Genomic DNA, 25,141 nt, shown 5'->3' with positions numbered 1-25,141 from the left:
TTATACAGGGCCTAGAGCTAAATCCCAAGAAACAATGGTGATATCTTAAGACTCTGCAGAATCTATAGTTCCAACTCAGACCAAAACTACGAATATTTTCTGTATTTTATGCATTTACACTCGTTACACCAGGTAAGTTGTGGGGTTTTCTGTATGTTCATTATTCTTAAGCACGATTTCTAAAGAACGTGTTCAGGGATTTTATTCAAATTTAGCACAAACAGTCACATTGACTGGAGTAGAATTTAGTGGTCAAAGGTCAAGGTCATTTGACCACCAAATTGGTCGATTCTACATTGATTGAAGTTTTAGTATTTCCTCTCAAATGACAGATCACCACATATCTTATTTGGCTTATGTCAGCCTTACCTGCCTTCTCATGCTCTGTGATCACACTGCATGAATCTGTCTCTAAGCTCTTTAGCATTTGCTAATTATACACCTTTTTAGTTTGCAGGCTAATACTTTGCAGTCTTTGCACATTTTTAAAGTTTTAAAATGTTTACATTACGTGTAAAAAGATCTGGTTTAGTAACACTTTTTAATAAGGATTATTAATAAATTGTAACTTGGTAGTTGATTAAACTTTGCTTAATAGTTTTAGAGTCAACAGTTAATTAATAAAGCTGTGAACATGGTTTGTCCTTATTTGTCCTTAGTTTGCAGGCTAACACTTTGCAGTTTTTGCACAATTTAAAAGTTTTAAAATGTTGCTATTTTTCATTGCAGTTTAATTGAAAGTGTTTGTGGAAGTTGTTAATTTTCTACTTAATGGATAAATATATTATGTGTGACTAAGTATAGTATGTTGACATATGCATTTTGTGAAGTGTGTCTCTTGTCCAGCTTCCTTCTCTTCACCCCTCAACCAATCACAGTAGATGACCGGTTCAGGGAGGAGGGGTTTCTTCCTGTTAAAAGGGAGTTTTTCCTTCCTACTGTTGCCAAGTGCTTGCTCAAAATGGGTCGTTTGATTGTTGGAGTTTTCTTCGGATTTGGGTCTTTGCCTTAAAATATAAAGCACCTTGAGTGAGTTGGTGTTATGTGAATAAAATTGATGGACTGAATTGAATCAAAGTACGTTGAGACAATCTTACTTTAGTTTGGACTATATAACTGAACTGAGTTATAACAACATGACAGTTCCCGGACTGTTATAGCTTTCTAATTCTCATGGAAATGTTTATTGATGGCTCTCCTTTATTCATGATTTTCAGCCACGATTTTTTTTATCTTGAATGCCGAAATAAACTGTGCTAAAATGATGGCAGACATTAATATCGTCATTATTTACAGCAGTACGTTTGCTGCTGTGGCAGTAAAATGTAGGCAGTGATGTCATTGGTGGTTTTTGTCCTTTAATAAGGACAAATTTCAACTTCTGCTAGTTTTTATCTATATACATCCTCCCATATGTCTACCTGTTAAATCAAATATATTTAAAAACTTGGTTAATGTTCTTCCTAAAATAAGTTTTGCAACTTAAAAAAAAAAAGGTTAAAGTCTGTGGGCCTACAGATGCAGCTGACAGAGACGTAATAGAGATTTCACACTGTTGATATGGAAGAGGAACTCAGATTAATTTCTTTCTGAAGACTTACCTTCCCACCTTTGATCACAGTATCTGTGTATTTGGCCCCAAGGCTACTGTAAAACACTCCACGGGCCGAAGCACTAGCTTACTGAACAGAGCCAGAGGGCAAGATTTAGCTTTGGATCAGTTTGTGCGTGCGTGTGAGAGAGTGAGTGAGATGATAAATGTGTGTGTATGTGTGTATTTAGTGCATATTCATCTAGATGTAACGCAGCCTGTGTCTCTGTGTGTCTGTATTACCAGTCTGGGAATTAGTTTGGAAAGATATAAGCGCTGTGTACAGCTCCCATGTTGCAGAGCTCCTCCCCTGCCTCGCTCTGCTGGGAACTTGACCTCCTTGACTCTCATCCCCCACTTTAATAAACGAGTGTATGGCTCCCAAGACCTCGTCTCGCCTCCATATCTCCTCCCCTCCTTCCTTTTAACTTCACCTCCCTCACCCTTTCTCATCCAGTGGTTTATCACTGCTCGTCCTCTGCATCACCGTTCTTCTCCGGCTTTTGGTGCAGTAAATTTGGATCTCAACAAGGCATTTCTCTAGTTGTTTTTTTTAGTACTGATACGCAGTTTTATGAATATTCTAAAAAAAATAATAACACTTTCTTTAAGTGTTAAATATTTGACATTTTCATTCATGTTTTTTTTAAATCATTATTTATTTTCTTGATCCTTTCAAGTATCCATCAACACTACACTGATGGTCATTGTAATGCTTTTTTAGCCCATTATATTATCATTATTAACATGTACTAATCGTCTAGTAAGTACTTCACATTCCTTTTAGTGTTCATCTGTTTCTTGTTCTTAGTGTGCATTACGTGTAAAAAGATCTAGTTTAGTAACACTTTTTAATAAGGATTATTAATAAATTGTAACTGGGTAGTTGATTAAACTTTGCTTAATAGTTTTAGAGTCAACAGTTAATTAATAAAGCTTGTCTAATTGGCTTTGTTTAATTAGTTTTATCATTTATTGGGGTGTAACTGTAAAGATTAAACTGTTTATAGAAAAAAAAAGTGTAAATGGTTATGAACTAGTTTATCATAGCCCTGATAAGACGCATGTGTAAAAGCTGTTTTAAAGAGCGTATATGGACACAGGTGATTGGTGAGTCCATCAGACTGTGAACATGGTTTGTCCTCGTCCTTACTTGCCTTCTCATGCTCTGTGATCACACTGCATGAACCTGTCTCTAAGCTCTTTAGCATTTGCTAATTATACACCTTTTTAGTTTGCTGGCTAACACTTTGCAGTCTTTGCACATTTTTAAAGTTTTAAAATGTTTACATTACGTGTAAAAAGATCACGTTTTAATAAGGATTATTAATAAATTGTAACTTGGTAGTTGATTAAACTTTGCTTAATAGTTTTAGAGTCAACAGTTAATTAATAAAGCTGTGAACATGGTTTGTCCTTGTCCTTTCATCTTTCACCATTCAGTCAGATTTGTCAGATTGTTTGACTCTTGCTGCTCCACGTGCATCATGGAACCAACGCCAAAGCAATAATAACAGCAATATTTAGGAATGAGGACTGAATCACTGATCAGTAATGAACTTTAATAACTAAATCATGATATTATTTAGAAATCCTTAGGAACAAGAACCTCTGACACAGTGCGAACCTCTGCCAAGGCAGCTCACTCTCTGGGCAGCATTTACTGTTAAAGGAACAGTTTTGTATTTTGTATATATTCATTTTATTTCCTTTGTTCTTTTCAAACATAGTTACATACAGTAAAAGCACATGGAAAGTGAAGGCTTTTGTTATTTGTCAATTTTAATTGACAACACTGATCATGCACTTTGGGGTCAGCTTGAAGGAAAGATTTGTGTTAAATGTAAAAGTGAGGTCAAAGGTCAAATATGACATGATATTTGGATACAAGCTATGACGTGATATTGAGAATCCCCACATGCCGGTATCATTTCTGAAATGTTGCCAATACAACCAAAGGTAGTAGAATTTAAACCACAGTTGTAAAGATAAAAGACATCTTATTTGACCGTTTGACCTTATTTGAGGTCAGAGGTCAAATGTGAGATGATATTGACAACACGCACCACACTTGTGAGAATCATAGTTTTTATGTTAAGGCTTTTAGTCAATTTTCAACCAGTAAATCAGTGAGTTGACCTTGAAGACCTCGGTGGACGTAAGCCAAATTTTTAATAGATTAAGATGAGCTCACTCTACACCCCTGCAAGGCTTTATCAGAATTCATTCAAAACTTTTCTGAGTTATCGTGTTTGATAGCACGTATGCAAACTGGGGGAGGTAACAGTTGCACGTTGTATTATCTAAAATTTTAGGTGTATAATTGTCCTCAGAATATATATAGCTGTTGTTGTGTTTTATCAGTGCTGAGTGTCCCAAAGTGACCCATTATTGTAAATCACGTTCGATTTTTCTGTAGTGCTGATGGGAGGATGGATGAAAAATCATCAAACGTGCCTATTTCCTGCACAGCAATCAGCCAACCATTTTTCAGACACGTAGCAGATCGATCTGCAACTTTAGATGAGTGGTGACATGAACATCACTTTCATTTTGTTATTTGTTGGGGATAAAAGGACACCAGCGTGGGGTCCACATTAGAGTAGCACATTTGTGTCAGTGTAGAACTGTAGCCTGAAACATTTCTTGCTGACTGGTAATAAAGTATCACAGTGTCTTACTTGATACATTACACTGGCTATGATAGGTTGCGTATAATTCCTGAAGTAATTATTTTTATCACGCAAACTACTGATCTAAACTTCGATGCTTGTTAACAGTAAATTGCTGCCGTCTAAAGCTTAATTTACTGATACTTTCCAGTCTGTTTGCAGCACCTATTATAGGCTGTTAGGCCTAGTTTTCTGATCCATTTATGCCTCCAATTTTTGTCTGAAAATTGCATTTGTGATTGGTTTAAATAAAGATTGCCTGATGGATGTACAGTTCAACCGTTTCACAAGCAACACAATCAAAGACTGAGAAACAAAGCAACAAAGGGAGAGAGAGCGCTACAGAGAACCTAAAGATCAAGTGTGAGCGACAGGAAGAAAGAAAAGGGAGGAGAGAAGGAGAGGGATTAGAGGAATCCCCCAGGTAGAGAGATTGTTGTGTCTCATTGTGTAGAACCGCTCCGCTATCTGATGCAGACTCAGCTCTGACACCTGTCACCACTCCTAATGAAACAGCTCCCACAGTCCTCTGCTCTCCAATCTTTTGTTCATTCCCGCCCTCCTTTGTGCATGTTTCCCTCTCTTTTTTTTCTTTATTGGTTTGTGGAATTGTGCGTCTTTGTATTCTATATGTAGACCCTATGTGGGGAATGCCCTTGTATGTTTGCTGAGGGATGTGTGTGCGTATCTGTTCCTCAGAGAAATGTTGCGCTGTGCTTTTTAGTCTGACTCTGGTGCATCAGCAATAAGGAACAGACCTCGAGAGAGAGAGAGAGAGAGAGAGAGAGAGAGAGAGTGTGTGAGTGTGTGTGTGTGTGTGTGTTGCTGAAGCAATAGGGACCAGTGAGGGCAGCAGGGAGGCACAGATGTGAAGTGGCATGCATTTGTGTGTGTGGGTATGTGTGTGTTTGTAAAGATTGGAACAGATGCCTGATTGTGGTCCTTATGATGATGACAATGACTCTTGTTTCATCTTGTCCAACCCCAAAATACACTACTTCCCTTTTCTCTTTTTAAGTTTTATTAGATTGGAGCAGGAGTTCATTAGGAGCCAGTCACTATGTATGAATGCTTAAAATTACAACTGTCAGCCTGACTAAATGACAGCCTGCTTTACCAGGCTCCATGGCATCGGCTTGAGCAGTTCTCTGTCTTCTCCCTTTCTGATTTCTTTCCCAATGTTCCCTGTCTGAAGGGGGAAAAAAACCCGTTTGTCCCCGTCTCCTGCAAGGCTTTCAGTAGTATATCCTGTTTGAACCAGCCACACCAAGATGGGGATACTGTGGCCATAAAATGACCACAAATGGTCAGCAGCAATTCATAGTTTACACATGACATCTGAACTACTGGGACACAGCCACCCGGTGGGCAAAAACAGTACTGGAGTCCTTTGCTCTCCAGCCATCATTTGAAGATCTTCAAATTTAACAGATAGTTAAAATGCCAGATAGTTACTGTGCATGATGCATTAATCAACATTTATTTACAGCTGCCAGAAGGCTGTAGAGTATGGCACCAAACTGTGAGCACAATTCTTCGAACCTTGCCTTACAGACCAAATCACACCAGTCCCTGCTTCTCCACAGCATCCCAGGCTGTCAGTGGTGGCTCAGTTATTCTGACATTGGAAAACTACTTGGTCAACTTTACTGTTATCACAAGACAATGTGACAAATTAATGCTACCAGAGCTTATGCTCTACACTCTAAATGTCCCAGTCAACAAAACTTAACATTTCCGTGTGGTAGTTTGTGTAATCTAGCTACGTAACACTTGCGTTTGCTTTAACGATGAACAATTTCTTGTTCTTTACCTCCCACATGGCGGCGTTATTTACCCATCCAGATCAAATGTATCTGTCATGTAGCCGTGTATGGTGAGGAGTTCTCTACAAATACGTAGATGTCACCAAACTGGAGCTTTGGGAAAGACGTCACCAGTTTCAAGGATTTCAATAAAGCTGTCAGGGCAGAATATGACTCACAGTCAACAAAATTCATAGTTTCTTGTCTTGCAGTACTACCAACTGTCCACTATTGGTCATTATGGAGTGATGTTTTGCCCCTTGGGTAGGGAGTCAGTGACATGACTGAAAACTATGGATACTATCCATTAAACAGATAGGCTTTGATGTTTAAGTCATGGTCTCTTGGTACTAAAGGGACCCACAATATGCCCCTTTGAATCCCCCCGACTCTATTATACCAGTACCAGCAACTGAACTATTGATCCAAGGCAGGACGGATCCATGATTTCATGTTATTTACAACAAATTGTCACCCTGCCATCCAAAAATCGTAGTGGAAAATAACAACTGTCTATTGTTAAGTTCAGGTGAAGTTTCCTGTTCTTACCTGATACATGTGGCACCTGGTGGTGTTCCCTTGCTGTAGCCCACCTGCTTTAAGGTCAGATGTGCTGTGTGTTCAGAGACACTCTTCTACATACCTTGGTTGCAACAAGTGGTTCTTTGAGTCACTATTACCTTTCTTTTTGTTCAATTTGCATTTGGACTCGAGGATTTTTTTTGCCGAGAGAACTGCTGCTAGATATTGCTATATTTTCGGTTCATTCTCTGTAAACCCTAGAGATGGTTGCACAGGTAAATCCCAGTTTTTGAAATACTCAGACCAGCCAACAACCAAAGTCATTTAAATCACCTTTAAATCGCCTTTCTTCCTCATTCTGCCAATCAGCAGGTAGTCTTGACCATGTCTCCATGCCTAAATGTTGCTGCCATGTGATAGGCTGATAAGATATCTCCAAGAAGTAGTTGAATAAGTGTACCTAATATTGTGGCCAGTCAGTGTAAATTATCTTCAGTAAGAACATGTAGCAGACACAGATAATAGAGGTTTGTGCTTAAAATGGCTACTTGTTGTAGTTTGAGAAAGATGTATATGATAACAACCTTGAGTTTACCGGGTGACATTTTTCTTTAAGTAAATATTTAGATGATAGAGTGTGCAAAAAGCCCTAACACCATCTGAAAGGAGCACCATAGTCATCACAATCTCCTAGTTCAGTTGTGATGAGTGGGGAACTTAGTTGTAAAAACCGTTGGAAATGTTGACATGTGTTTGTGTGACTAACCTTTAGAGCCAGTCTAAAAGAACTGCAGTTTTTGGCACTTCTGTGGTGGCTTCATTTTTCAGTCACTGGAGATGACTTTGATTAGAAAGTAATTTACAGTACGGGAGAAAAACCAAAACAATTAGCTCCAGCCTGCTAAAAGCTCAGCGCATTTGAATGTAAACACACTTTCTTGCTGTGCGTGACGTTCCCAATAGCACCTAGTCATTTCATTCACTGCAAAATAAATTTTACGGCAGCTTTAAGAGCGTTATTAACGACACAACATAATGCCTTTCAGAGTTACACTGGGAAGCAGTACAGCAGGTCATAATTACTTTATGCTTTCCTCGTTTCTTGTCATCTTCTTTTCTGCATCGTGCAGCTTTCTTGTTCGCTTCTGAGTGTTTTATCCGCTCTTTGGACTCAGGCCATAGAATTTTGAACTACATGTGCGATGAATGCGCTGTAGATTCACTCAGCATAAGCCCGTATGGAGTTGGCTCGAGTCACCTCTGGCTTTGAGTGTGCGCCATATTTTTGTGAAGGGAGCTGAAGAGTCTCTTGGTGCCATTATGTCCAAATTTCTCTCCTCTTTCAGCATCCTCTCTGCCGTTCCCAGGCCAATCTGCAAGTCATTACTGGTGTTCCATTAGACAGTGCCCCAGCACAGAGCAAACTCATACCGAGATTACTCTACAGACATTGAGGCTGCCAGTGTGCTTTCACTTCGACTATTCATCCCTGGTTTAAAATAGCATGCAGCTCCCACTGATTTATCAGCGCACATATAAACGTTTGCCATCCTAATAGAAAAATTATAGCTCGCTCGATGGCGCTTAAACTGGAATAAAATTTCATTTAGACATTGTAGTTGGGTTTTTGGATGGCCTTATTATTGTTTACCCCGATCGCCAGATGAATACCGAACACATACTTTAAATGTAATTACAGACTTTATGATTTTGCAAAAGCACTTTTTTTAGCCTTTCACACTGCACACAGTGTCTTAACAAGTCAGAGCTTTTTCAGCATGTTAGAACAGTATATTATAGTTGAATCACTTTAGCGTTTTTAGCAAGCTGCTTTCATCGGGAAGGAAAGTGTCCTAGTGATGGAGCACGTGGCTTAGAAGCAAATGAAGTGGCACCGGTCCTCAAATTTGGATATGATGACATAACTGGATCTCATTTAAACTCAAACTGATAAAAACTAATTGAAATACATACATACAGCCTCACAGTCATGTCCCCTCTGTAATCTGTTAGACCTTCGTGTGTTTTACAGTGCAGCATGGTGGAATTAGTAATGTCCGTGTTCCTGGGAGACGCTGCCTCCGGCTCTCAATTTTGTCCACGCAGAAAGAATTAGAATATCCTTTGGTGGATTCTTTTTCCAGCAAAAACACATGCCTAATATCCATAAAAGCCTCATTAATATGGGGAAGGGGGTTGGTTCCAAAATGGTACTCTTTATGACAAGTAACTGCTACGTTCAATATTCCGTGTTTCATAAATGGTGTGGTGGTGGTGGTGGTGGGAGGAGTTGGATCCTCAGGAGTGTTGGTAATTTGTAAGCGGAGATTTTAGGCTGGTGAATTTTCAGTGAGAACAAAGGAGGCCGGGCTGCATGTGGAATCCTGTCTAATGGGGTTGGGTGCTCTTAGGGAGAAAAAGAAAAGGTTTCATAATTACGGTCATCAGGGAGTTGTGACAGATCCTGATGCCATTTCTAATTCATAGTTTTGATTGCAATAAAGAGTAATTTTCCATATCGTGGATCATGTTCAGTATGTCGTTTTTGGGGAGTTTTTTGCCATTACTTAACAGCTTTTTTTTCTCTGGATCTGTGCAGCAGCAAGGTGTTTCACCCAGATCTGCAATTTAACTAAAATGTTCTGTCACATTCTCTGCTTATTATTGTCTTTGTAACTCCTTTTTTCCTCACCTCCAGGAGTGCCCTCAGATCCTGCCCTCCACCCAGATCTACATCCCTGCTGGAGTTATGAGGCCGATCACCCTGCTGGCTCAGAACCTGCCCCAGCCTCAGTCTGGACAGAGAAATTACGAGTGCATCTTTCACATCCAGGGCAACACGCACAGCGTCCCGGCTCTGAGGTTTAACAGCACGAGCATACAGTGTCAGAAGACCACGGTAAGCATTGAAGCACACGCATATTCGCATGTGGGGAGGCGAAGTTTCCCAACACTCATTTCTGGACAGCCGTGCTGCTGTAAACCAGTGATGTGGGGCAGGAAGACTGGCAGTAATAGACTGGTAGAGCAGAGAGCTGAACTGAGGCATATGGCCACAGGGACTGACTGTCGCAAAAACCACTCTCTCTTCATTCCCACTCCTCACTCCAGCCTCTTAGCCTTCAGTCAAACTGTCAGCACTAAAAGGGGAGCGACTGCTCCGGCGCTTTTAATTTCCCGGGCTCCAATCAGGGCAGGAGGCAGAGGGGAGGCGTTTTTAACGACACCAATTATGACTTAACTTAACGAGACATATGATTAACATGCAAAGCGCGCGCCGCGGCACTCACTCACTCACGCTGATAGGTCCAATAGCGAGTCCTCTCAGTTAAAAAGGCAGCAGGAGCGGCCGTGTGGCGCTGGCAGCTTTGCGGGGCTGCCTTTTTTTTAGCCTGTCACACACTTGTCAGCGGCTGCGGGTCATTTGCCGACTTCTGCATCGCCACTGGGCTCGAAACACGACGCTGATTTGCGGTCGCTTGCTGTTTTTGAACTATACAGCATCGCCCACTTTCTCTCCACAAAAGGAAGAGATTGAGCTTCAGTGCTGTGATCCTGGAAATCGGTCTGCCTCTGATGTTGGATGGTGACACAAAAAATAGTTCTGGGGTATAGTATTGAAGTTGATTTGCAGATCGTAATGATGCCTCCTACAGTTCTTTTGTGCTGTGGAAAGGTAATTTGCGCTTATATAGTCACTTGTGTCTCTATAATTGCTTCATGCAAGTGAGGTTCTTTTAGATTTGGCTTTTTGAGTCGTTATTACTGGTTTCTGGCAGATTTGTCCTCGGTGACCCGATAGTTGAAAGCCTATTGAATAGAGCATGAGCAAAAATACTAATTGCTGTGTGTCTGCTTGAATATTTAAATGACCTGGTCAATGTCACAAGCTTTCTTTTGGATTCAAATTCATTTCGAAATTACTTTTACATTTCTTGGAATGAGTTGAGACTTCAATTGTTGACATTATAAGACATTTATATCTAAAAATGTGTTATATGTATAATGTTGATTATTTTTACTTTTCATGTTCAGCTAAATAATAAATATTACCCCACAAAATTCTGTCATCAATATATTAATGAAAAATAAAAAGTAAAATTATTTATTTTTACAGCAGTAATTTGTTTTCAGAGGATTAATGATACAAGATTCAACATCGAGCTAGGGTAGCTAAGCCAGGCATTTGGTTGGTATCAAAATCTGCATTTGTAACTCCATCATTTAAAAAAAAAAATCCCAACACCAACAACTGAAATTCATCACAAACCAGGACAGAGCTATCACTGTGCTTTACAGATGCTCACTGTTGGACCTCTGTCCTGAACTCCTCCGTTTATTTCTGGATTAACTACCACTTGCCACTCATTTTCAGTTCAGTTCTGTGATTAAAGAAAACAAAAGAAAGAAACTGAAGAAAATGAAAGAAAAAGCAGGCAGTGTCCAAAGAAAACATTCAAAGGACCTTCAGAGAATCTGGAGAACTATTGATCAAAACATCTTTAAAAATTACACAAAAAAGTCCGGCTCCAAGGAAGGAAAGGAAATGAGGCGTGGCTCAAGATTTTACACAGCACCAAATACATTTTACATTACCTTTTTTATTGAACATAATATTTCTATCAAATGCAGTGGATACAGATTGTTTACAGCCTGTTTCATGGTTATTAAATGTAAGTATTTAGCATATATAAACATGTAATTTAGGCCTTGTAGTTTATATATTTTCAAATGTTTAAGTATTCTCGCATAACGATTATGACTTTTGATGTTTGAGTTTATCTGCTGTCACCATGAAATTACTTGGCTGGTTGGTGTGTAACATCCTGTTGCTAAACAGGTTTGCCTTATTAGTATCTTTAAATTTGTTTCCCTGTTATCACCGTGTGTTACTGGCCATTTGTCCATAAATTTCAGTCTAATATTACCTTTACCTAATGTCCCGAGCTATTACTTGGTTAGTACTTGGGTAATTGCCTGGTACACACTTCAACTTTTGACCCCACTATTTTCACATTTTTAGCTCTAATAAACATCGCTGCTCTTTGTTGTTCAAATAGGATGGATATCTGTTATGGTTTTTCTGTTCACTCTGTGTTCTGAAAGCCTCCCACACCTCTGAAACCAGCACTTACTCCAGGAAATAGCAGTTTGCATCCCTAGTGTTTGATAGACTCGGATACATTCATTACTACACCACTACTGCTGCTGCTGAGAGTTGCTGATTCTGGAGGACAGAGACCTTTCCTCAGCAAAACTATGATTCACTGGCAAAACCACATGGATATACACACACACGCGCAAACATACACACAAGTAACGCTTATCCGCATGCATTTATTTTTTCACTCCTCGGTGCACTTTAATGTGTTGTAAAAATCTCAATGTTATCTCTGGAAGAGTCAGGAAGCATAGTAAAATACAGGTCTCAACACAACTTTGCAGCTGTTGATGAAGCTAGACATAGGAGGCCGAAATGTGTGTGTGTGTGTGTGTGTGTGTGTGTGTGTGTGTGTGTGTGTGTGCGCGCGCCTAGTGAGGAATCCTCCATTTCTCCACCTCCCCCCCGTCTCTCAGCTCGTCAGGTGGGACTGTGATAGGATCCAATTAAGGGAGCTGTAGATAAAATGATGATGAATTGCAGTGGTGCGGTAGACTGACGGACACAAACATACGCACACACTCAAACACACATGCGCCGGCCCGGCAAATGGAAAAAGAAGGAAGCAAAAAGACAAAGAATGAGGGAGCCAAAGAGGAGGTGAGGGAATTAGGGGGAGACAATGACGATGCAACAAAGAGTTTGATGGAGGAAGTGAAAAGAGGGGAGCGAGAAGAATAAAGAGAGACAGAGGACTAAGCTCAGCACGCAGACTAAAGGGAAACAAACAAATGAGGGAGAAACAGATGGAGACAGGATGTATTTGGAATATAAAAGATGTGCATGTTTGAGAAAGTAATTCTGAAAGAAAAGGAAATCATGAGGCGTGAAAAAGTGAAACTGCTGAGAGTAACTAGAACAGCAGAAGGTGGAAGGACATTTGGGACAATAGGGATTGGTTACAAAGTTGTTCAGCCATGCAGGGCTGGTTTTCAGACATATCTATTCAGCTCAACAGTACTGTACTCACACAGCTGTGTTAACTGTTTAAGTAGCTGTGGCAGTTTAAATGTCGCAAACTCGCTTTGACAAAATAAGTCATTGCAAAACTGGTATGGCAAACTATATATAGCCTTAGTAAAATATCTGCATGCTTACACTCTTAGATATAGGGATAAAGGACAGCCTTCAGTCTTCCTGATCCTTTTGTTCTCCAGTTGCCCGCTGGGTTTTCTCCAGCTTCCTCCTACAGTCCAAAGACATGCATGTTAGGTTAGTTATTGATTTGAAGTTGACTGTAGCTCCAGATTTAAGATACAGAGAGCTCTGAGTTGTTTTTAAGGCTAGAATAGCTTTACAAAATCCAGTCTATTCCCATGTGAGTATAGATTGAATTGATCAGTTGTTCTACGATGATATTCAATTTACAAACTGCAATTACAATTGCAAAGCAAAAGCAGTGCCAATACCCTCTGTTAGTGTTACAATGGCAGTACCAGCATGGCAATCACTGATTTTTCTTAGTCGCAAAGAAGTTGCTGTCCTGTTTTTCTTGTGTGACTGAGGAGTTTCAGGGTACTGCACCAGTGGCAAGCCATCTCATTACTAAAGGTACAGCTGATTAATGCACAGGGGCTGAACCAAAACAGAAGCGTTCCCCAGCATAGAACTAAAACAACATGCTGAAAGACAGTAAAAAGGCTCAGCTAAAGTGCACATAACTGGGGAGATCTGTGGCTTTTCCTTCACAACACATAAAGTCATTTGATATATTTTAATAATGAAATATGTCGTGGTACAACTTTCATGAAATTTATAACTTTTAAACACACAGGTGTTGTCTTTGTTCCAGGTGTAAATGTGTGTGGGGTTTGCTTTACTGTGATTGCATAGAAAAAAATGAGAATGGAAACATAAATAGAGAGAATCACCAAACAGAAGATCTATCTGTGATTGAGAACCTGCACTCCGGCTAGCATTGTCTCCAGTATTCTCTGTAGGGATTTTGTGTATATGTATCACAGCTGGCTGTGACTGGGGTAGTAGAGGGTAATAAATCACAGAGAAAATTAGCCAGCAGTAGATGTACACTCATCCATTCAATCTTACTGTCTCTTTGTGCATTATTTAGCCCCTCACCAAACACTGAAACATTGAACTTGCATACTCAAATACATGAGGGACCTGCAGTATGCGTTGGTGCACACTGAAATATTCACAGGAAAACACATGGTAGCGTGCACATTCGCACACAGGTGCAATGCATGCAGGCTGCGAGGATACCTACTGGTTTGTTCATGGGCAAACACACACACACCCACGCATGCACACACAGAGCCTCCCCAGGGGTTTGCAAGCCTAACGTGAAGCAGACATATGGAGATTCTCCACATGATCCTCTTCCTAATCATGTGGAGCAGACAGAGACTGTAGCATCAGCAACAACCAGCAACCTGCTTTACATGATTTATTACACTGACACACATAGGCTATCAAATGTTGTGTGTGTATAGCTGTGTGTATTATCTTCCTGCTATAAGTATATGCATCTGGCACAGTTCTGAGCAGCACAGTAAATTTTGGGAGGATGACAGACTGTGTTCAACTGAATGTTCACGGTCCACAAATTGGGCTAGCCGTAAGAGAGGGGGAGACTTTTCCTAACTTTCACAAACCTGTTATAGAGTGCACAGCTAATACCTCTGCAGTGCAATGTAGTGTAATGATTTCGTCCTGCAGTGGTTTATCGTAAAAATATTTTTGAAATGCAACTAATTTGCTAAGCTAATCACATTTTGGAAAAGTAATGGGTGTGTCCTTCATTCACAGAGGACTGTAAGGAGTGGCAGAGTAGGTGTTTTAGTAGTAGTGATACTGCAGTATGGAAATAAACTGTTTCAACCTAAAAACTTGCGCTGAATATCTCACACAGGTAAAATAGTAAAATATGCTTAAATCAAAAATAAAAGTCCTATATGAGAAAAATTGTCTCGTGATTGCTAATACCATTATATCACTCCATATTACCGTAGTACTTATTGCTTTATATACAGTAGTCAATTTTTCGACAAGTAGTGCCTGGTCTAATCAATAACAATACATGCTATGTTTTAAGTAAGAATATACATGCATATATGTATATGGAATATAATAAAAGATTTTTAAAAACTACCTCCTATTTAAAACTGATAAGTATAAATAATAATAATAATAATGGATACTTTATTGATCCCCATGGGGAAATTACTTGTTTTTCTCTGCATTTGACCCATTCACTCAGTGAAGCAGTGGGCAGCCCACTAAGCAGGCGCCCGGGGAGCAGTGTGTAGGGACGGTACCTTGCTCAGGGGTACCTCAGGGTAGCCATTAAGTGGATTCGAACCACCGACCTTCCGATCATGGGGCGACCACTTTACCTACTGAGCTATCCCTGCCCCCAAAATAAAGTATTTGTATGTAATTAACTTACTGCTTACTTAGTTTGTTCATTTTTGCAGATTATATATTGTTATTTAGATCTCTATATTATTTTAAACCACTTTGGAGGGGTTCAGTAAAAAGAAATGCAAGTAAAGTTTTATTTTTAATCTTTTTCTGATTATTTTTTTGGAGTTAGATCTACTTCACTTACAAAAGTTTCAAATTTAACAAACACCTACTTCTTAATTTTCACATAACTTTAAGTGAGATCCATAATTGGCAGTTGCAGCTCAAGTTATTGTACTGGATGCAGTGAAAAACAAATTGGATCACTTCTGACTTTCAACTTGAATGAAAACAATAAAGAGGAGAGTTACACTAGACAAAGTTCAGTAAGATGGCAGGGCTTTGTGTAAAACCCCCACTTCAGTAATGAGTAAACCAACAATCTGTAAACCTACTGCACCCATATTGTCACAGGTAAAATAATCTAACATTAAAACACCCAATTGTCCACGCTTAACTAAGAGTAAAGCACTGTGTCATTAAACAAACGGTGCAGTTTAACTGAAAAACACAGCTCCATGGGACTGGCTACTCAACCTCCACAAACCTCCTTGATATGCACCCCTCAGGATCCTACAATAACTATTGTAAACTCCAGGCTATAACAGTTGTCAGCAGGGCATTACTATGATTCTGTGCTCAGTAATATTGTTTTTATTGTAAAAGGTAATGTTCCAAGCAGTGAAAATATTCATCTAGTTGGCAGTTCCTCCCACTTATTATGTTGCTACAAAATAAATTAAACAACATATTGTTTGTTGCCCGAGTATGCCTAAAAAGCTTAGTTTGGCTACATAAAAACACCTTGATAAAGAAAAAATGCACAATGTCTTGTGTTTTGAGGAGAAATACTTTTTAAATAAAGATGACAACTAAACAATTCACTGTACGGATACAAACTTGATTTTATATTGGTAATAGCTATTTTAACCTCAATATATATACAGTACCTCATATATATATGCGCACACACACACACACACACACACATATATATATATGAACATACACACATATACCCGTTTTGTTCAGTAATCACACTTTAGTTACAATTATGTCGTTACTTGCAAGACAGTTACCTACACGGCAAGTGGGTCGGAAGAAACCAAAAACATCAAAAGTGTCTTTTCCTTCCTGCACACTTGGGCTACAACAAGCTGATTTCAGTTTATGTGGAGGGAGGACAACAATGGTGGAGGGGTGTTAAACATTTTGGGAGTGGCTATTTAGATGTTGCTGTTGTTGTTGTTGTTTTTTTATTGCATGAAAAAACAAGCAAACTATGAAAAAAAAGTGCAAACTGGCTCAATGACAGAAAGGACCACGTTATCCTGCTATCACAACAGCAACTATTAGCAAGCATCTGCACAGGTAGCATGCTAACACAATAGCAAAGAACCCAGCATGATGTTAAACCAATAGTTGTGCCATGAAGTGATTTTCAGTAATTGCCAAAAAACTGTTGGCCATATTTAACCTTTTGTAAATGACTTGTTGGCCGTTAATCTGTCAAACGTATCTTAAAAATATCTCATGAATGATTTAAAGTAATTTTGAGCCAGAAAGAACATTACCACAACATGGACATGGGTAGCCCGACAGCCAGAGCCTTAAAAGTGGACAAAGGCAGTGATGAGCAGTCTTCACTTTCAAGGTCTAAGATATTATCCCTAGTTTCTGTTATAATCCTTAGCTTTTTTCTCCCTTTGAGTTACTGTTTTGGTTACTTTTTCTCAGTGCCTTCTGTGATCTCACTATCTGCATTCAACGGTTTGTCTAAAATGACTTTGTCATTCAGTTTCTTCCTGTTTTATTTTGAAGGTGGCTCTCTTTGCTTTTACATACCTGCTTAGTTCCTTTCCCCACCCTCATTATGGTCTTGACTGAGTTCTCCTGTGCCTTATTATCCATCTTCCTTTAGTGATTATTTAGTCTGTTTTTTCTGCTTCGCTCTTTGTCAGGTTGCTGGGTATAACTGTTGTTCCTGTGTATTCTCTCTCTCTTAAGTAGCCTACATTTACTTTGTTCTTGTTCTGCATGTAATTAGGTCACCATTACATTTGTGATAAAACGTGTTTGCTGACGCTAATTAACTGCACTTCCATGCACACAGTGTTTACAGTAGCCTGTATACCATACGTTCTCTGTGATCTTAATACTGGGGAAATTAGTTGTATCATCCATTAAAGGGGATGCAGTATCTATTTTCTGCAGTGCAAAAGCCAAAATTAAACATATGCAGTTTATTATTATTTGATAATCCCGTATTAAATTGGGTAGAACTGTAAAGGAGGACTTGCTGAGTGTATATGTGTCTGTGTGTGTGTGTGTGCACTAGTAGTATATTTTTAACACATACTCAGGTATCCTTCAACATGACTAATTACATGAGTGTGACCTGCACATGGACACAGACACACACACATAAATGTGTGCATGTCTTGCTTTTTCTAGCTCTGCCCCTCTCTCCAGCCAGCTGCTCTGTTTCGTTAACATCGGCACTTTTCGGTTCCTCAGACGCTCGCATGCTCCCTTGGTCTCCCTCTCTCTCTCATGCACACACACACACACACACACACACACACACACACACACACACACACACACACACACACACACACACACACACACACACACACACACAGCCCATATCTATTCATACAATCCATAGAGACATGCAATCCATGGAGACGATTCATGTAGCAAGAGAATAAATGAGTGCAGAAGCAGATAACGAATGAACCTGAGCCAGGCTGGTGTGTTACTGTAATGAGGCCAGGGACGGCTTTGTGCTCACCTTGTACTTTTTACACCTCCTCCCCTTCCCTCTTCTTTTTTCTCCTCTTGTCACCTCCCCTCCCTCCCTTGTCCCCTCTCATCGCCCATCCTCCTCTCTATGCCTCTCTTGTCCCTTATCTCCTCCATGGTTAAACTTCTCTTCCTACCACTGTCCTCTACTATTTTTTTTCTTTTTGCCCCTGTTCTCTCCCTCTTACTCCCCCACCTGTTCTTCTTTTCCTCTACTTGTCAACCCATACTGACTCTCATCGCCTTTCCTCTCTTTATTCTTTGCCTCTACATTGCTGCCCTTGTGTCCTTGTTAATCCCTGCTCTCCGTTGCTAATACCACTCCTCTCACTTTCCCCTTATCTGCTCTTTAGCTTCTCTCCATCCACCTAACTTTCATCTACCACATCCTCTTTTTTCCTCCTCTCCTCTGCTCTCCTCCCTAGGGGGACCTACACTGAGAGTTGTCTCAGGTAGATTAATTACATGCAGTGACATGAAGGAGCTGGCCAGAGGCTTTAGTAATGAGTCTGATTACTCATCTCCAGCAGCTCTGTGCACTCAGGGGAGGAAAGGCGGGACAGTAGGCCAGCAGAGGGGCCTCTCAGTAGGGAAAGAGCAACTTTCACATATGGGGTTCCACCAGTACACCAGTGTTTCTGGCAGCAGCAGTACCACCAATCTGAGATGGAAGAGTCAGCTACATGCTTAAACCTTATCTCATGTTACTTAAATAATCTGACTGTGTACATTTCTATTAAGTAAGAGAAAACTTTTCAGTCTGAAGTCATTTTCTTTGGCATTTAGAAAATAACAACAACAAAAAAAAATGCTGGCTACTTGTTTGTGTATCGCTGCACTCGGTGTTTAAATTAGACTGAAGAATGAAGAAGTTCTTCAGAGCAGCATGGCAAAGACACAAAAGAATGATTGAATTCAGGAGAACTTGATAATCACGAGAACAAAAGACAACAATCATTCCTCGTGAAGCCAAGAATGTGGTTTTGATTTTTTTTTGTAAGAATTATGATCAAATTAATGTGATGTTTTGCCAACAAGTAAAAAACAGTCATTTGGAGGGCAGGTTAACTTCTGACATTCTTTTTTTTTGTTAATCAAGCATTTTGATTTATCTGAGGAAAAACATGTTTATTAGGTTATAAAACCAATTTCTTATTAAGTTATTCTTTTTACTGGTTTTCACTGTGGTGCAGGTTGGTTGCCAGTTCTTCCTTGATGGCAGCCTGCATATAGACAGTGACAATCAAACATTATGTGGCAATAAATTTTGTAGACGAGCCAAGGCGATGTAGTATATTACAACTGATATTGATATTTGGTGATTTAAGTATTTGATATTTTGATGGAGGCATTTTTTAAAAAATTGATTACCTTTAACATTTGATATGTGCAATTATTCATGAGTCTTCTTGTATTACTCATTTACTTTCTGCCCGGCTCAGCTGCTTGTTGCATTTGTGGTGTTCGAAAATGAAATGCATGTTAGCACCAAGGAAGTTGCATTGTGCCCTCTGGTGGATAAACTATGCAACATTCATAACAAAGTTGAAGGGTGTTTCTCACATCTCTTCTGTCCTTTTTAAAAATATATTTTATCGGCTATTATAAATGTTGCTACTGATATATCAGCAAATAGCTAACACAGGCTGATGCATCACCCGGCTTGTATTCTACAGGAAGAACATCATGAAGGATAGAACAAGCATCAGTTTCTGTTGTAGCCCCTCCCATAACCACTGACATCACTGGTTCCAACTTTGATCCCAGTAGTATCGTGACGCAGTGGCAGTTTGTCAGGTTAGGCCACGTAACCACAGAGAAAAGCTGTGACCAGCGTAGCATTGATTTGATTTGATTTACATTCCTCTAACAATGAATCCTAACAACTCCCCTGATTAACGATCTAGTCCAATCAGCAGGCCAAAATATAACTGGTCCACTTATTTTCCATTGTAACACATGTGTCCGTGTACCTGATGACAGTCCCATCAAATTCAGCTCTACTTTATCTTCAGTGTCTAACGAGTAAATATCATTATTTATTTGAGCATGATAACCTCATATTGTAAACATCATATCAGGATTGACATTAGCTTTACAGTGTGGGTGTGTGAGTAATGCTAAATCGCAGTTTTTAAAATGGCAAAATGTGCATAATCGCATTTTGATTTACTAAATTTTTTGAACTTCAGCTTTGCAGGCCCTTGGCATACCTGTTGTTTAATGACTTTATTTCTAAAGTGGTTTTAGCTTCCTCCTCTGCTGCTTCTGTCTCTTTGTGTTTCCTCTTCTCCCCTGGCTTCCATCTCCCCTCCTGTCTTATTTTTTCAGCATTAAATCAGCTTACCATTTTTCTGGGACTCCGGAGCGTCCCCCAGGAAGCGAGTTAGACAGTGGGTGATGCTCAGTGTGACTGGGTGGCACGGTGTCACAATGTGGTTTGTGTCAGCATTTTAAACCATGTGACAGCATGAATAAAGCATGATGTGGCAGGCAGCGGGGTGGGCAGAGACTGACAAGGGAACAAGCCTGCCCAGTGTTTTGGGGAAGGCGGACAAGTCGAAACTCTTAAAGTTTAATGGGGGCCACGCCGCAGAGAGAAGAAAGGTAGTGTGTGGGGATGTGTGTGCGAGTGGGTCGTGTGGTTTCATTGGGTTTCCATAGACAGTCCTTCAACCAGTGGGATGTAATAGTGTTACTAATAAAGTCAACAGCCTACTTCATGCATGGTGCGTCAGGGTCACATTGAACTAGTGGGAAGGGAATATGTTCAGTCAGCCTTTTCTTTGTGACAGAAGTGCTTCTGGTTGAAGCTCTCCTCTCTGGAGCTGTTGACCTCCCAGAATCCTGTGGTTTCATTGGTTCATTGTTCATCACATCATCGTATTGTCTCAATAAAGATCCAGGAATCCCACATTTTTTCTTCTCTGGCTGCTTACAATGTTCCCTTTGATTTTTTTTCCCCCCGTGTTTGTGTTTTTCTTTTTCCTCAACTTGTCCATGTATTTCATCTTTTTCATTAGAAGCATAACTGAAGCTGTGACTACTCTATCAAAGCAAATCTGTTTATTTCAAAGGTTAGTATGTTTGTATGTTATTGATCTTACTCTTTATAAAAGATTGTCTTTGAGAGGTAAATGTAAAGCAGTCATATAACCCCAAAATTCAGTCTTTAGCCTGCCTTAAATGGACACTAGGGAAGTTTGTATCATTGATTGTACAATGTAGTGTTGTGGCCATAGAACAAGGGCGCATTCGCATTTAGTTTGGTTCCCCATAAGCTTTTAATTGCTTTCACTCTGCAGTTCTGTCAGCCTCGGGATACAAATGTGAATAGTGGGTTGTACAACCAAATCTGGAAAAAGACTAGTGACTTCTGGCAGCTTTCCCCAAGTAGATGAAGTCATAGACAGCGGAACAACTGGAGTAACTGTCTATAAGTGAGCAGAAGAAAAGGAATCTTGTGGCCAGAGATGGAGAAGAAGGACACTAGATATCAAGATCAAGAGCGAAGCCTGGACAAGCGTTTCCTTGATGGAGAAAATTTTGGGGATTAAGAAGGTTTAAAAATGACACTAGCAAAAAAACCTGCTCTTCGCAACAAAACAGCATTTTTATTCTTATTTTAAAACACTCAAGTATCACATTATTATTTCCTTCAACCTCCTCCCCACAGCAAGTATGAGGTCCTGAATTGGAATAAAACAGATGCTAAGAGTAATCCCGGCAGCAATCGCAATTCCAATTGGGGGGGGGGGGGGGGGTTTAAGAAAAAGGAGTTTATTAACTTTGTCCAGCAGATGTGAACAACAACAGCAGATCAACTCCACAGTAGTGGAGAAAAGTTCAGTTTGTATCACAAGTTTGTGTGTGTGTGTGTGCGCATGTCTCAGGCCCCATTGCCCATACAGCATGCCTGAGCTCCATCTACCAAATCCAGTGTGTCAGTGAGCAAATTGGAAATGCCAATTTCACTTTACACCGCTCCGTATCTTATCTTTCGCTTACCCTCATCCCACCACTTAGCTCATGTGTAAATGAATAAGGTCCTCTCACACACATAGCACTCTTTGATTTCTGGCTGCCTTGCCGTCTTTGACCACCTCTCCTTTTCCGCATCGCCTCTCTCCCTCCCCTCGTCCGCCTGCATTCTTCCATGCCCGTTCAACTGTAACCCATCTGTTTTTTGTTTTTCTCTACGTGCATCCATGAAACATGTCTGTTTTGGCGGATATGGAATTCCGCTCGCGTGCGTTCTTTCGCTCTTTCCCTGCCTGCAACGAGCAAGTCTGGCTGAATCACTATGCAGATGACACTATATCCCACACAATTCGCAATTTGCATTCAATCCATTATAGAAGAACAATTTCTCACGCGTTCCTGGTCTTGTTTTTCTCTTCCCTGCAGTACGACTACGAGGGCAGCGACATCAGCGACCTGCCGGTTGACCTGTCTGTGGTGTGGAATGGAAACTTTGTCATCGACAACCCGTTCAACATTCAAGGTAGAGAGCTTTCTCTTCTCTGTGCTTCTCTGACGCCTCCTCCTTTATTGTCATCTCCCCTTGGGGAAGCATGTAAGCATTGTTACTGCAAGAAAAAAAAAAGAAGACGAATCGGCCCCGCTTGTTTATTTGCTTGTAATGATTTTCTGCGAAGCAACAACAAGCGTGCGCAGCTGTCCTCCTCCGTAAGAAATCTGCAATTTCATTTTTGACAGACCGTCAGGGAGAAAGGTGAAAGTGTACCAGTGGTTTGGCAAAACACTGTTCACGAATTAGGAATTTAAAAGAAGAAAAGAGGGGCAGAGGGAGTGATTGATGGATAGCGATGATAACAAACAAACATCCCAACGCAGAAATTAATAGGGATGGATGTTAGAGAGGAAGATAAACAAATGGAGAACGCAATAGGCAGAAGAAAGGATGAAGAGGAAGAGCGATGGGTGGATGACAGGTTGATAAATGCGCTACGTAATGGCGGGGTGTGGGTGTGGGGGTGTAGATGTGAGTAAAGGGATTGATAAAGAAAAACAGAAAGCGACATGGAGGGATGGGATTTATTATTTTTAATCGCTATTTGTGCATGAAGTGGAAAACAATTACCAATTCTAAATTCTTTATCAAGTGTAATATATTGGGTGGTAGAGGCTAATGATTTTAGACGTCCCATTACACAAGATAATAAAAGTCTTGCTCTCAAGTGTGTCATACAGTCTTTGGCTGCGGATGCACGTGCAGCCTCAGATGAACGAACCCTCTCTGCTGCTTTCTGTCTCGCGTTTTGTTTTCGCTCTTAAAAAACTGACACCCTTGCACATTTTAATCTGGCAGCCTTTGTGCTGTATCTGACCTCTTTTTGACAGATGTTAGACGTGCCATTCACTTTCAGATGGCTCGGAAATTAGCTGCATATTGGTCACGACCTAATTCTCCTGCCTGTGCCGTGTTTTTTTGTTTAAAATTTCCTCTTTTAAGGTTTTCCGCCTGTGCCGAGACATCCTCCTCGGGGATTAAACCTGCTGCGTTTGGCACGTGCGGCGCAATATTGTAGCTGTCGCGATGAACTAAATGATCGCATTTTTATCCAATCAGCTTGATGGAGTCATTGCTGTAATTTTTAACTGTAGATTTAATGACTTTTTAACTGTGAAGAGTGTCAAGCAAGCAATACAGACCCACATTTATCAGAGAATCTGCAGGTGCTGCTCTTTGAGCAATGAGCTACTCCATCAAATAATAAAGATTGTTGAGACATCCATATTCTGAAGAAACAATGTAATAATGACATTTGCTACCACTAACAGTCACTACAGCAATAAAATTAAGATGAGGTCTCAAACACAGTAGGAGTTTGGACCATATAGTATTAACCGATGTATGTTTATGCCAAATCTGACCTAAATTAACTGTACTGGTAATCACCAAAATAATTTGTTATGTTTGTATCGTGGTTAATCCACCAGTATGAGCACACTCTTTAACTGAAATTACATTTTGAATGCTAAAATATAATTACTGTTGTTATCCATGGATTTTCAAATTTCACCGTTTTACAACAAAGCGGGGAAAAAATTGTAAAATAGTAAAGCACATTATTATTATTTTTTAATTGCGATGCCAAATTACAGTTTTTTACTTCCATTCCTGAATGAAAAATTTAGTTTTAGTTGTTGAACACTATGCTTGATTAATTTCTTTTTTACTTCGCTGTGCCGGCTCAAATTTTGGGTATAAATTCAGATTATTTGCTTAATGACTTTTAGTTTTACACAAGTTTTTGACATTTTTAAGCATTGGACATGAGTTTTTTTTAGGAATTTACAGTAATATATGTATCCTAAAGGCTGATAGTAAATCCAGCATTGAATAGGTAACAGGTAACACAAAACTCTGATGGTTCTGTGTTTGTGCAAGGCCACAGTGTTAGCATGTTTGTGTGTATTTAAGATTTGTCAAACTATCAAAGTTTTGTGTTTGTGTTACCTGTTACCTTTGGGTATTCACCGCTGGAGTTGCATGATTTTGGGAAGGTTATAGGTGAAATATTTGATTGCGTGTGCTGCCTGACATTTGACTCTTAATGTATTGTAAATGTTTTTAAGCCACAATTATATAATTGCATAGATGCTAAAATGGATCTGGTATGCTTTTTGTTGTTTCTGTCATATACTAGTGCATTTGTATATTAATATGAATATTTGTATATTAATATGAAGTTTACTGGAAGTGAAAAGTGTGATGTGATCCAAGCAAGGTATTGAAGCAACAGGGAGGGCTGCAGCCTTCTTTCCAATAAAGTCTATTCAAGAACTTAGAAGAAGGTAGGAGTGCACTGAGGCTCCAACCAAGTACAGAAACATACTTTTCAGGAGATGGACATCGTTGTAAGGCCTTTTTTAATAATAATGCATACTTTATTGATCCCAGTGGGGAAAATACTCTCTCTGCATCTAACCCATTCACTGAAGAAGTGAGCAGCCACCAATCAGGCGCCTGGGGGGCAGTGTGTAGGGACAGTACCTTGCTCAGGGGTACATCAGGGTAGCCGTTTAGTGGATTCAAACCCTCAACTTTCCGATCATGGGGCGACCACACTACCTACTGAGCTATCCCTGCCCCATATTGATTGATCTTGGGAATTATTCGTATAACATA

The 25,141-nt window shown here is 39.9% G+C and overlaps 1 protein-coding gene across 1 annotated transcript in view; it reads left to right on the top strand.

Annotated features, from left to right (window-relative positions):
* The window catches only part of LOC113012858 (plexin-A1-like), a 327,308-nt gene that overhangs the window by 190,755 nt on the left and 111,412 nt on the right, over positions 1 to 25,141 (top strand). Inside the window, exons 10-11 of the mRNA XM_026153254.1 lie at positions 9,289 to 9,489; positions 22,393 to 22,489. Of these exons, the coding sequence (XP_026009039.1) occupies positions 9,289 to 9,489; positions 22,393 to 22,489 (298 nt within the window). The remainder of the gene's footprint in view (positions 1 to 9,288; positions 9,490 to 22,392; positions 22,490 to 25,141) is intronic.

Source organism: Astatotilapia calliptera, chromosome 20 (assembly GCF_900246225.1).
Source record: "Astatotilapia calliptera chromosome 20, fAstCal1.2, whole genome shotgun sequence".
Lineage (NCBI taxonomy): Eukaryota > Metazoa > Chordata > Actinopteri > Cichliformes > Cichlidae > Astatotilapia > Astatotilapia calliptera.
Note: the sequence above shows the minus strand (reverse complement) of the source record. Positions and strands in the feature narration are given on the sequence as shown.